This window comes from Oryctolagus cuniculus, chromosome 14, assembly GCF_051225735.1.
Source record: "Oryctolagus cuniculus isolate XC-2025 breed Fujian yellow rabbit chromosome 14, ASM5122573v1, whole genome shotgun sequence".
Lineage (NCBI taxonomy): Eukaryota > Metazoa > Chordata > Mammalia > Lagomorpha > Leporidae > Oryctolagus > Oryctolagus cuniculus.
The window spans coordinates 57779559-57792146 of record NC_142880.1 but is presented as its reverse complement, the minus strand read 5'-3'; the positions used below and the strand labels follow the sequence as shown (position 1 = coordinate 57792146).

The 12588-nt window shown below is 38.7% G+C and overlaps 1 protein-coding gene across 5 annotated transcripts in view; it reads left to right on the top strand.

Moving 5' to 3' along the window:
• DROSHA (drosha ribonuclease III) overlaps positions 1 to 12075 on the top strand; it is a 129460-nt gene extending 117385 nt beyond the window's left edge. For all 5 annotated transcript variants that reach the window (XM_008262092.5, XM_002714097.6, XM_008262091.5 and 2 more), the window contains 6 exons: positions 1554 to 1695; positions 3442 to 3524; positions 3617 to 3720; positions 6031 to 6123; positions 7015 to 7061; positions 11053 to 12075. In XM_008262092.5, the coding sequence (XP_008260314.2) occupies positions 1554 to 1695; positions 3442 to 3524; positions 3617 to 3720; positions 6031 to 6123; positions 7015 to 7061; positions 11053 to 11183 (600 nt within the window). In that variant the 3' untranslated portion in view covers positions 11184 to 12075. The remainder of the gene's footprint in view (positions 1 to 1553; positions 1696 to 3441; positions 3525 to 3616; positions 3721 to 6030; positions 6124 to 7014; positions 7062 to 11052) is intronic.
• The last annotated feature ends 513 nt before the right edge of the window (positions 12076 to 12588 follow it).

Genomic DNA, 12588 nt, shown 5'->3' with positions numbered 1-12588 from the left:
TTTAATTTTGAGTTCCTTTGAGGGTATTCCTTTTAATGAAACACTATATAAAAGAAAAGATGGAGTTAAAGGGGCAACAGGAAGAGGACTGGAGAGAAGACAGGCAAGAGTAATTGTCTGCAGTTCTGAAACAAGCATGGCTTATGAAGATCAAGTTGTATTTCTGCTTCATGAATCATTGTCAGACAAATTAAGAACATATTGTTTCTTATTTATCTATTGTCAAGGATTCAATATCAAGCATTGAGAATAAATCTTGATTTTCATAAGCTCCGTTGACACTGTGGAACTACAGAGCATAAAACTTGCATCTAATAAACAAAGTGTGATGTGGAAGAGCAGAGGATGTAATGCCAGCATGCCTCACAGCTGCTGCCTGCTCCCTCTCCCTGTTTTCAGGATTGTTTCTTAGCAGAAGGGAAGTGTTTGAATAGAGAAGAATTTGTTATATCTGTTGTAAGAAAAGTTGTAGTTTTAAGTGTATTACTCCCCCAAATCTTAGAGATGGGGAATAATTCTGTTCATTTTTTACTGGTGGGTTTCCATCTCTGTGTCCCCACTTCCCACTGGCTTCCTTCCCCTGCACTTCCCTAGCAAGTGTTTAAAGAATGTTAAATGTCTAAACTATGTTTGTGTTATGGGCATCTCTACAGTGGATTGGTTATATAATTTTCATACAGTGTCTAATGTTACTGCTTACGTAGTTCTTGGAAGATTCTTTATCTGTGTGGAGTTCTGAGTACAATTTTTTTTTTGAATTCCTGAAGTTAAAATATGAAAATTATACCCTAATTTGATTAATAAAATCATCTCAGTGTGAAAAATTGAGACTTGATGGATAGCACAAATCTTTAAAATAATAAAAGTTAAAATACAAATAAATCATTTCAGCCTTTTCAGTAATACTTACTAACACATCACTCCCCTGAAGCCTGTAATATCAAAATTACCATCAATGCCATGAAACTGAAAGCTTATTTTAGACTAAAAATGTTCTTTTAAAACCAGTATCCAGTGACAGAAAGCAGGCTGAGTTTGCTTGGTATGAGGTGGGGAGAACTGACTGCGTTAGGAGTACAGGGAATTTGCCTGGGGTGGTGGAAACAGATAAGATTCTCAAAATTCATCCAAGTATGCAAATAAAATGGGTGTATTTTATTGAGTGTCAATTATACTTGAATGAAATTGATTTTTGAAAGTTTTAATGTGTCTTCATTTAGTAGCATTAAGCTTAATAGACGCTATGACCTGTAATCATATTATAGCCTCCCCCTCATATGACAGTCTCCCCCCACCTCCCAGCCGAGCCCCACAAGTAATGAGCTGTTTTAATGTCAGGTAAAGTGTAGAAGAGCACAGCAGAGCACATAAGTTACTAAGAAGAAGGTAGAAGCATGCGGAGTATGTCACTGTCGTCCAAAGGTGATGGTTGAGGACTTAGGACATCACTTGCCTTCATGTCCCTGTCAGTGAGATGCTCTTAGACTGACTGGGTCCAACGCAGGGGCAAGAGAGAGACCAGAAGTGACATGACCTCAATTTCTTTTGGCCAGTTGTTGCGAAGCTCTTTGGTGAATAACAGGACACAAGCGAAGGTGGCAGAGGAGCTGGGCATGCAGGAGTACGCCATCACTAACGACAAAACCAAGAGGCCCGTGGCTCTTCGCACCAAGACCTTGGCAGACCTTTTGGAATGTGAGTGCTACAAAGCTTTTCTCTTGGCCCAAAGGTTCAAAGCCTAAATCACATTGACCAGTATTTATGCTTTGTCTCATTAGGTTGTAGCTAAAGAAATCTTTCCTATGTTATTTTTTAATTTCTGCTTTTCACCAAAGCTTGTTTGAAATGGAGTACTTTGGAATTAAGACAAGTAAATAGTGAGTTTTATGTTTAATCTACGTTCGGTGGTAGCAGTCTATCAACCACTAAGTCCTAACACTCAGCTGTCCCATCCATTTCTGTGAAACAGCAATAGATTATGAAGGTTGGTATTTATGAAACAGATTTTCTGCCTCCAGCAGTCTTCGTATGGGGCACAGAGGAAAGATGGGTAACTTGCTTATTAAATACTTAAAACCATTATTGATTGATTTGAATGAGCACAAAGCTATATGAACAAATGTCCCTTTTTTTTTTTTTAGGTTTCTTTATTTATTTGAAAGGCAGAGTTACAGAGAGGGTGAGGCAGAGAGAGAGAGAAAGAGAGAGGTCTTTCATCTGCTGGTTCACTCCCCAGATAGCCACAATGGCTGGAACCGGAGCTGAGCTAATCTGAAGCCAGGAACCGGGAACTTCTTCCGGGTCTCCCATGTGGGTGCAGGGACCCAAGGACTGGACCATCCTCTGCTGCTCTCCCAGGCCATGGCAGAGAGCTGGATTGGAAGTGAGGCAGCTGGGATGCAAACCAGCGCCCACATGGGATGCCGGCACTGCGGGCGGCAGCGTTACTCACTACGCCACAGCACCAGCTTCCCCAAACGTCATCTTTTGCAGTTTCTGATATGGAAACATCATAAATAATTTTATTACAGCTAACTAAAGAATTATACCCATAATTTTATTGTTTCTGTTGGTACTTAAAAAGAAGTAGATCAGTCACCGGTCATCAGAACTTTTTATGTTATGATAGTTTTGACAGTTGGAGTTATGTACAGATTTTAAAGTCTGCCGTGCAAAGCCAGCTCATTTCTAAACTGCAGTGGCAGTCTGCTAAGGAACTTAGAAGAACTTTTTTAGACTAAAGAAGACTAATTTAAAGATTAAGATTATATAAAAATATGGTTGAGATATCAGTGTCATTGACAATTTTTTTTAGCTCAATGAGAACTGTTTTTATTCCCTCTTTTTTAAAAGGCACCATTTGTTTAAGGCACCTTTTAATGCAGTCATCTCTGAGATCATCATTTATTAATGGATGAATTGTTAAATTGTCATGGAGCCCAGGCTTAAGTTTTTCTATTTGAGCAGATAGACTCTTTGATTTGTCCCATATATTTCTTTGTTCATGAAGTTTAACACGGAGCCCTTGTGATCACATAACTAATGTGGAGAATGGCAGAATCCAACCATGTGCTCATTCTACTATCACCTCTGCTCTTCAAGCTGTGTTTTGATTCATTTGATGTTAGCGTGGTTGTGTTCCTACATCTTTCTCTGCCCTACAACAGCATTTCTGTCTGTTTTAAACTAACTGTTCATTTAGCCTTTAGTTAAGTGCAGCTTGGTCTTTGTACTCTTAGAATTTTGCATCTTAATCACATGTCTCTGTTGCTGTGTCTAACAGCAGTGATAAAGAAAGATGAAATGGTTATGGTAAAAAATAAAAGGACCTAGATATTGAAAGCCTTATTAAAATGGTGCTCAAAAGTCTACGTCTCTTACTTTTCCCAATAAATGTCAGTGAATTGTAGCTTATTTTAAAATTTCTGTTTTTTTCCCCAGCATTTATTGCAGCGCTGTACATTGATAAGGATTTGGAATACGTTCATACTTTCATGAATGTCTGTTTCTTTCCACGATTAAAAGTAAGCTCATATAGAGTTTAAATGAGTAGTCTTCTTTTCTGCTTAGTGATTTCAGAACTCATTACTAAATACTTTTCTGGGACTTACTGCAGGAGTTCATTTTGAATCAGGATTGGAATGACCCCAAATCCCAGCTGCAGCAGTGTTGCTTGACACTTAGGACAGAAGGAAAAGAGCCAGACATTCCCCTCTACAAGTAAGTGCTTGGTGCCCAATACCACAGGCCACTGGAGCCCATGTGCTTGGTGTTGATTTTCCATGTGCCTTGAGGAAAAACTGATGGAGTAAATAATCCTTGTAAGAGTCCGGGACTGGGACTTCCTGATGTCGGTATTACTCTGGGTCCAACACGGAAACTCTGTGGGCCTTGAAGTCTTAGCCATAAACAAATGAGTCCCACTCCATGACCACTACACTTCCCTCATGTCTAAAATTCTCCATGAACTTCGACCTGGATGACATACCAAGCTGATGAGATCAAGACAGGACCATTCAGATTGAATAGTTGTATGTGTGTATGTGTGTACGTGACATCTTCAAAAAGTTCATGGTAAATATGTATAATGAAAAACCTATGCATGGATTTAAAAATTTTTATACCAAAATAAACTTATCTATTAATTCCCCCTTTCCAAACTTTTGGGAGTACCCTTTTGTTTGTCTTCTTACTTCTTGTCACCTCTCCTGAACTCTGCCCACAGACTAGAAGATTATAGTTGGAACAGTGGTTGGGTGCTTCTGTCCTTTAAGCTCCCGTTGGCCCTGTCTGTGGCCTGGCAGGCAGGCTGTCTCCCTCCGCAGTCGCTGTAAGAAGATGGGCAGTTGTGCGCTGCTGCTGGGGCACTCAAGTATTGGAACCCTTTCTTTTTCTCAGAATTTATATCCAAAGCTGCCCTATACAAGTGCTTTTATCCTTTGAGTGGTAGCCGAAAATCATTCCAGAGGGATGCAGGTGAATAGTGAGTCACCATCCCACACCACACAGTGTTGGTTTTGATGACAGTGGAAGGTGGACTGTGAAGTTGGATAATTACCTTGTGACTCTCCTATGTTGATTCAGAAGGTGGTTTCAAAGAGGATTATTGAAATAGATGGTTGCATTCCAAGATACTATCTGGATATGTGATTTTAGCGATGTTTACAAATCTAGTTTCTGTATTGTTTTATCACATGTCTATGTACACACATGTTTGCAAGCACACACAATTTTGTCTAAGTTTGATATGGAATAAACCCCCGCCCCTGACTTTGGACTTTATCAAACAACAAAATGCTCCAGGAAGAACACCAGAATGCAGCTGGGAATTTTAAGTCCTGTTTCATGTTTTTATTTAATAATCACAACACTTTATAGGCATTTTTGCCAAAAGAAAACCTGAGGCCAAGAGAAGGTTGAGTCACCCCACAGCAGCTACCATAAGTGGTGCCAAGAAGCTGTCACAACTAAACAGTGTTTCCTTTATTTATTGGGGAAAAAAAACCCAAATGTTTAGAAATAGCACTTTAATATGTGCCTAATAAGCATAATGAATATCCAAACTGTATTATATGAAAGGCTTAAAGTATTTCCTCATCAAAGTGATAATTAAGGTTCAATAAATAAAATGAGGATGATAAACTTCCCATGGCACGAGTGTGATTACTGTAATAAGCACTACCTTAAAGAAACCGCCTGGGCACTTTCATCCCTGGGCGTTTATGAACACGAAGGAAATTACTATGCTCCCATCTCATAAATCCCCCAAATGAAAGCACACGATGAGTTTGTTCTTTTTTTTTTTTTTTTAAATCAAGATTGAGGGGGCTGTTTTACATAGTTTTTTCAAGATTGCTGTGTTCATTCCATTATCTTTGTTGGCCACTTTTAATTTCCCTTTTCCATGAAGTTATCAGTTTTACAACATTTGAAATCTGCACCATGTCGTTAAAATAGAGTACCTGGAGCTTTGTTTTTTTTGTTGATTGTGTTGTGTGCTTATCATTACAGCATAGCTTGGAAATGAACTCAGATGCTTCAGAAATTAAATACGTTTCCTGATCTTTTAGATAAGATACCAGACATTAGAAAGAATCCCTGAAGGATGTGAAATTGTTCAGGCGTGGCTAGAGGCATATACCCAAATATGTGCTGTTTGTAGCTGTTAAGTTTTCACAATGAAAACTGTGAAATTTTATGATATTTGGTATATGCACACTTAAAAATTATTTTAAAATATTTTACCTTTCACTGTTAGCCTTCAGATTCCATTCGTATTACTTTGCAAACAAAAAAATAAAAATACAATATAGAATATTTAAATGTTGTACTTCAAAAACTCTATTTGTCAGGTTAGCAGATCAAAAACTTATCCCTTTGGCTTTTCCTGTCGTTGTCATTGTTTCTTGTTCTTTTTATCTTCCTCTGTCCAGGCAGTCCACTAGTCTGTATATTTTCTAGGAGATACATAGTAGGAACAATAGTTAACAGCACTTTCACATAATTCGTGTTCTTTGCTTTCCCTTCCAGAACTCTGCAGACGGTGGGGCCATCCCATGCTAGAACCTACACTGTGGCTGTTTACTTCAAGGGAGAAAGAATAGGCTGCGGAAAAGGACCAAGGTATGAGAAGAAGTTATTTTTAATTTTATCGAATGAACATCCTGGGTGTCTGAGAAGTCCCCACGTGCTATTTCCAGACTCTGCAGTCTGTCCTTGTGGAGGCAGAGTATAGATTGTTCTAGGGTAATAGCAGCACACGCCAAGCCCCAGATTGGAAAGTTGATTTTGGCCAGTGGGAATGCTGTGGCGTATGGGGCTTTGGCTACCTCGAGAAAACCGCATTTCCTGGTGTGCAGGTGAAGCCTGTCCAGTTTTAGTTACCCAGCACAAGGCAGGCCAGTCAGTCATGTAAGATGTGTTACCTGTGTGACGCAGCTCTTAGACGTTTGATTTCTCGTCACTACTCATTTGAGCATTGTGGAAGTGCTGACATCTCTAGGTAAAAAAAATTTTGTGTACTATCTTTCTTTGATTCTTTCAATCTGTGTCTTACACTGAGAAGTGATTTGAAGTTTGTCATTTTCTTTCCCCTTTAAACTGAACTGTGAGGGTATTCAAACTTAAGCAAGAAATACTTCAGACCTAATATAATTGAAAGGCATTTTAGTGTACTTTTAAAAGTGTGGAATGAGTAACTTCAATAGGCTTTTTTCTTTTTTCAGGTTTATTAAAATAAAGTATTAGCAAACAATTGCAAAAACGAATTTTTTTAAGAGTTATGGCTTTGAAAAGCACAATATACCAATAGGCTTTGTGCAAATAAATGACATTTTAGCCTGGTCTTGTGTATATTCCTATCTATGTAATTCTGTGTCTGACAGTAGAAATAATCATGAAATTTTATGCACCAAGCATGAAAATCATCCTGAGTAATTTGTAGCCATACTTTGTGATTTTGAAAAAAAAAAAGCTTTAAATTAAAGTATGCCTCACTTTTATTGTGTTTAATAGTATTCAGCAAGCAGAAATGGGAGCTGCAATGGATGCACTTGAAAAATGTAAGCCTATCTCTTTTTCTTTAATTATATGTTCATAATGTAATGAGTGTTTTATGGAAAGAAAATGAGGAGGTAGAAAAGTGGTAAGTACTGATAAAATGTGATCTTGTTTTCTTCATAATTATTCTCCACACAGAGGGTGTAGTAGAATGCGAGATATGTGTAAAATGGGCTTACAATTTAAAAAAGAAAGTATTCCCCAAGTGCATTTTGATTTTGATTTTCCTTTTTTGCATAGAGCCCTACTCTCAGCCTAGACCTTGGTTTCCTTCTATGTATTTCTCTGTCCTTCTAAAACCTTACACAGACCTAGATGTATAGAGATGTGAAATTTTTTTTCAGTCATTGTTTTATGAAAAAGGGTGCTACTTATATAGTCTCTATGTCTTTGTTTTTCTTGCTCAATAGTGTATGATGGGCAGCCGTCCTTAATGGCTGTATAGTATTTTCTGCTATGTGGGGTGTACTGTACTTTATTCAGCTTTTTACTATTGGTAGACACTTTGTTTCTCTTTGTTGTTGCTTTCTTTCTTTCTTTCTTTTTTTTTTTTTTTAATGTTGTTAACAGTCTTTGCATATTGGTGCTTTTATTGCTGTGGGATGGATTCCTGAAAGTGGGGTGCCTGGATTAAAGAAACTTCAATTACATCATTGACCATATAGGGAACTGCATAATCTTTTATAAACTGAAGACAAGAGTACAAGGAAATTTTCTTCTGGGGTCTCTTGTACCATACAGTGGAACCTGTGGGTACAACATGACGATATGATTTTATTATGTGTTAAATTACCAGCTGGATGAGGTAGGAGAGAGCAAAGTGTGGGAAAGTGAAAATGAAGAGGCCCAGGATTCTCAGCTCTAGGAGAGATTGCTGGAAAGGCCAGAGGCCCAAGAGCCACATGGAAATCAGCTTCCTATCTGGGGTGGAGACGTTGGTTAGTGGAGGCAGCAGATAGTGCTGTTGGGGTCTAGCCCCCATATAATCTTCACTGAGAGTTTTCAGTTGACTCTGATGGGAACTTGTTCATCATGATGGTATAAATGCACGATCACATGTCCAAATATAAGTGAGATTCCACTTTGCAGTTAGAAAGTTGTTACAGGGGCTCACGCTGTGGCGTAGCAGGTAAAGCCTCCACCTGCAGTGCCAGCATCCCATATAGGTGCCAGTTCAAGGCCTGGCTGCTCCACTTCTGATCCAGCTCTTTGCTATAGCCTAGAAAAGCAGTGGAATATGGCCAAATCTTTGGGTCCCTGCACCCACGTGGGAGACTGGGAGGAAGCTCCTGGCTCCTGGCTTTATATCGGCGCAGCTCCAGCTGCTGTGGCCAATTGGGGAATGAACCAGTGGTTGGAAGACCTCTCTCTCTGCCTCTTCTTCTTTCTCTGTGTGACTCTGACTTTCAGATAAATAAATGAATTAAAAAAAAAGAAAGAAAGAAAGAAAGCTGTTATAGGTTATCTTTGGGATTCTTTGCTAGTTTTCAGCTCTGAAGCAGTACTGGAGAGGTCACCCATTATGAGACAGACCTCCATAGACTGGTACAAGTGAGCTGTTTAGGCTGCTGGAGGGCAGTTTGGCAGCATATTACCAGGTCCTTGGAGAAACCATACCCTTTGATGCAGAGATTTTACTTGAGGAATCAAGCATAGGAAATCATTGGAGTTACAGACTAGATAGAGATCACACACTGTGATAATCACAACAACTTAATTTACAGTAGCAAAACAAAAACAAACAAATTCAGACTGCATGCTAACAATAGGGAAATGGTATGTCTCTGGGGTTGACAAATGTTTTCTGTAAGGGCCAGTTGTATTTTAACACTTCACAGAACACACAATCTCTGTCCTGGTTACTTAGCCCTGCCATTATAGCCTATGGGTATGGATAGTAAGCAAACTAATGGGTGTGTCTGTGTTCCAATAAAACTTCATTTATAAAAATGGGCAGAGAGGGCCATATTTGGCCTGTTGGTACTAATTCTTGCTGTATCCAAATGTAATATTTTGCAGCCATTGAAATGAAGTTTTTAAATACTAATGTTATAGGGAAATGTTTATATTAGAATAACTGAAAAAAAAAATCCCTGTAGATACACACCTATATATTGTACTCCCGCACTGTAAGAGTGGATGGTGGGATGATTTTTAAATATTTATACATCTATGTAATATACATATACATTTACATTTATATATATATGTATGTGTGTGTGTGTGTGTGTGTATATATATATATATATATATGTAGTATGACTTTACCTCTTAGGAAATAGGCTGTAAGGATATATCCTGAAAGTTTATCAGTAGTTAGAGCTGAGAATGAGTTTCTTTTAAATGCAAAATGAATTTTATAGTGAAATTTCCTGAGGCAATAGGGTTCATTTTATAGAAACTTGCTGCATTATTTTTATTTTTATTATTTTTTTATTTTAATTTTTTTAGAAAAAGTACTTGCAGTGTTTGAAACTTATGATTTACACAACATGTGAGGTATCAATGTATTTAGGAGGTAATTTTATTTCAGAAGTAATACAGATGCCATGTTTCTCTTTTGTTTAATAATCACTGACTCTCAGGCATACAAGAGTTTTCCTGATTGACTGTCTGTCTTTCAGATATGTTTTCAGCCTGGGATGAGGAAGGGACACTCCATTAGAAGGGGAAGGGGGAAATAATTTAGGAGCATGCTATATGTACAGATCCACTTTCATTATACCTCACCTTTAAAACAAGCTTGTTTTCCTCAAACATGTCATGTCTCCACCCATCTCTGGTTCTTCTTGTGTTTGAATAGCCCTTTATCTGATAAATAGCATCATTTTTCTCTTTGTGCTCCAAGGCAGTGTGTGTAGTTCTTACCCATGTATGCATCCCTTTTTAAAAATATATTTTTATTTATTTTGAGGGGTAGAGTTACAGAGAGAGGGAGAGACAGAGAGAAAGGTCTTCCATCCCCAGCTGGCCACAATAGCTGGAGCTGAGCCCATCTGTAGCCAGGAGCCAGGAGTTTCTTCAGTTTTCCCATGCAGGTGCAGGGGCCCAAGCAGTTGGGCCATCTTCTGCTGCTTTCCCAGGTCATAGCAGAGAGCTGGATAGGAAGAGGAGCAGCCAGGACACAAACCGGCACCCATATGGGATGCTGTCTGTTTAAGTAGGTGTTTGTTGACCAGGTATACAGAAATGGTTATTTCTGGTTCCATACTTGATTTCTTTCTTCACTGCTACATGAAAGTTACACAGCAAATGACAATGAAATTGTGAAATTTCTCAGTCTTAGTGAAGACTTCCATTGTGTCAACAGTGTTGCGTGGGGTCAATCTCAAACTAAATATAACTTAACCTATGTCATGGAGTGCAATGTTTCCTTTAATTGAATCAAATTCTGTACTCGAGTTGCTTGTGCAGTATAGCTTTCAGCCTTTTAGGGCAGACTTTACAAATAGGGTGATTTATCAAAAATAAATTATAATGTGGCCTCCTTTTGTCTATCTGATCTTTTTTTTTTTTTTTTTTTTTTTTGCTTTTGTCAGAAACTTTCTTGGTAAATCAGAAACTTGGTAAATAATGGTGTGATAATACCATTATTTGTTTGGGTTTTTTATTTGAGCCCTTCAAAGATGTGTAACTGTATTTTATGGCATCCTTTCATTTTTTCTTGAAACTCACTTGTTGCTAGGAGAAACATGTTAATGCACCTGGTTGGAAACATTCCAACATCATACATCTATGATTTAGTGCCTTTTCTCTCTCAGGTTCACCTTAGATATTGAAATCTAGAATTGGCCAGTCCAGACTACCAGTGGGTTCTGAATCACAAAAGAACTATGGAATAAAATGAGGCTTTTTTTTTTCTCTTGTCTTACAAAATTCAACTGTATACCTGTCACAGAAGTTGGTGTTTGCATGTGTAGATATTTGGTTTGCATCATTCTTTGCACTAGTGGCTACCCTTTAATAAGTGTAAAATATATCTCCTTGTGCCAGATAACTTTCCCCAGATGGCCCATCAGAAGCGGTTCATTGAACGGAAATACAGACAAGAGTTAAAAGAAATGAGGTGGGAAAGAGAGCATCAAGAGCGGGAGCCAGATGAGACTGAAGACATAAAGAAATAAAGGAGGGCACGGAACTGGTGGTGTGTTTACTTGCCTAATAACTGTGACTGCTGCCCATTGAGACCTAGCCTAGTTTTCCTGCAGACAATGAATGAAGTGTGCCCATTGAAATAAAACCCAGTGTCAAATCACCATTGTTGTTTTACTGGTCTAATATTCTGTTGTTAGCTGGATGGTCTTTGTTACAAAGTGTTTTATTTCTCTTCTGTTTAATGGAAAACTTGACTTCGGTGGGTATGCGTTTTTCCCTTTTATTTTGCTTTCGAACAATAAAATTCAAGAAAGCATATTGTCCGTGGAATAGATCCTGTATTTTCTCACTGTCTCAGATTGTGAGCCCAGACTTTCAGCTGAGAAGTGAAAAATTCACTTTGTCAGGTATTTTGACTCCCTTCTAGAAATCTTTGGATTATTTGCTAGATTTTCAGCTTTCATCTGGATGTTTGTCAAGTTCTCAGCTGCATATATTGAATTTACCACTTTCCAAGCAGTGAGTCCTTTGTGGAAGGAATCTGTTTAAGGTTTAAGTGGCTAATAGGCGCGGGGGAGGACTGATGTTTGAGTCACACATGTTCTTTGAATCACTGGAATGGGAAAGCAGCCATGATTCTGAGTCAGACCCCCCTTTAAACCTGGAGTCAGCAGGCCCTCTATGAAGTTTAGACTGCAGGGATGTCTCAGAACCTCATGAAATGCTATTCAATTGTATGTGCCTGGTGGGGACTTGGGGAGGGGGGAGCAAATAGAGGAGGGGTCAGCACTTTGATCAGCTTTTCTAAGTGACCCCTGCAGAAAAGGGCTAACATTACATTAAAGATGTAACATTTAAAGTGAAACATTATTTTAAATTAAACATCATTGTTATTAATAAAGGCAAAACTTTGTAACACAACTGTGTTTTCATCCATTATTTCTGCAAGCACGACATGGGCCTACTGTGTATCAGGCACCATTCTAGGCTCTGGGACTCCTTGGTGGACATAAGAGACAAAACACAGTGCCCTCGGGAGCTTGTGTGCTGCAGCAATACCCTCAGGGGAACCAACGCGGGGAGCTGGGTGGGTGCAGTATGCTCTGAACCAGAATGAGTCATTCAGGTATACGGGAGACTGTTGCCTGCAGAGCTGTGCATTGTAGAAGATTCGGACAGTGTTATTACTTTTGTTAACAGGAAAAAGAAACAAATGACACCTTTACCATCTCGAGGGATAGGAAGAACACATAACCAGAAAAATAAATCACTCATGATTGCATCACCCAGAGGACTTGTATACCCTGTCAGGCCTTCTGTGCACATACGTATGTCTGCACAGGCACTCAAGTGTGTTTAACAAAGGATAGCAGACATGTGGTTTCCAGAGCCTCTCTTATTAGCTAACACACTGTGCATATCTTTCAGTGATAA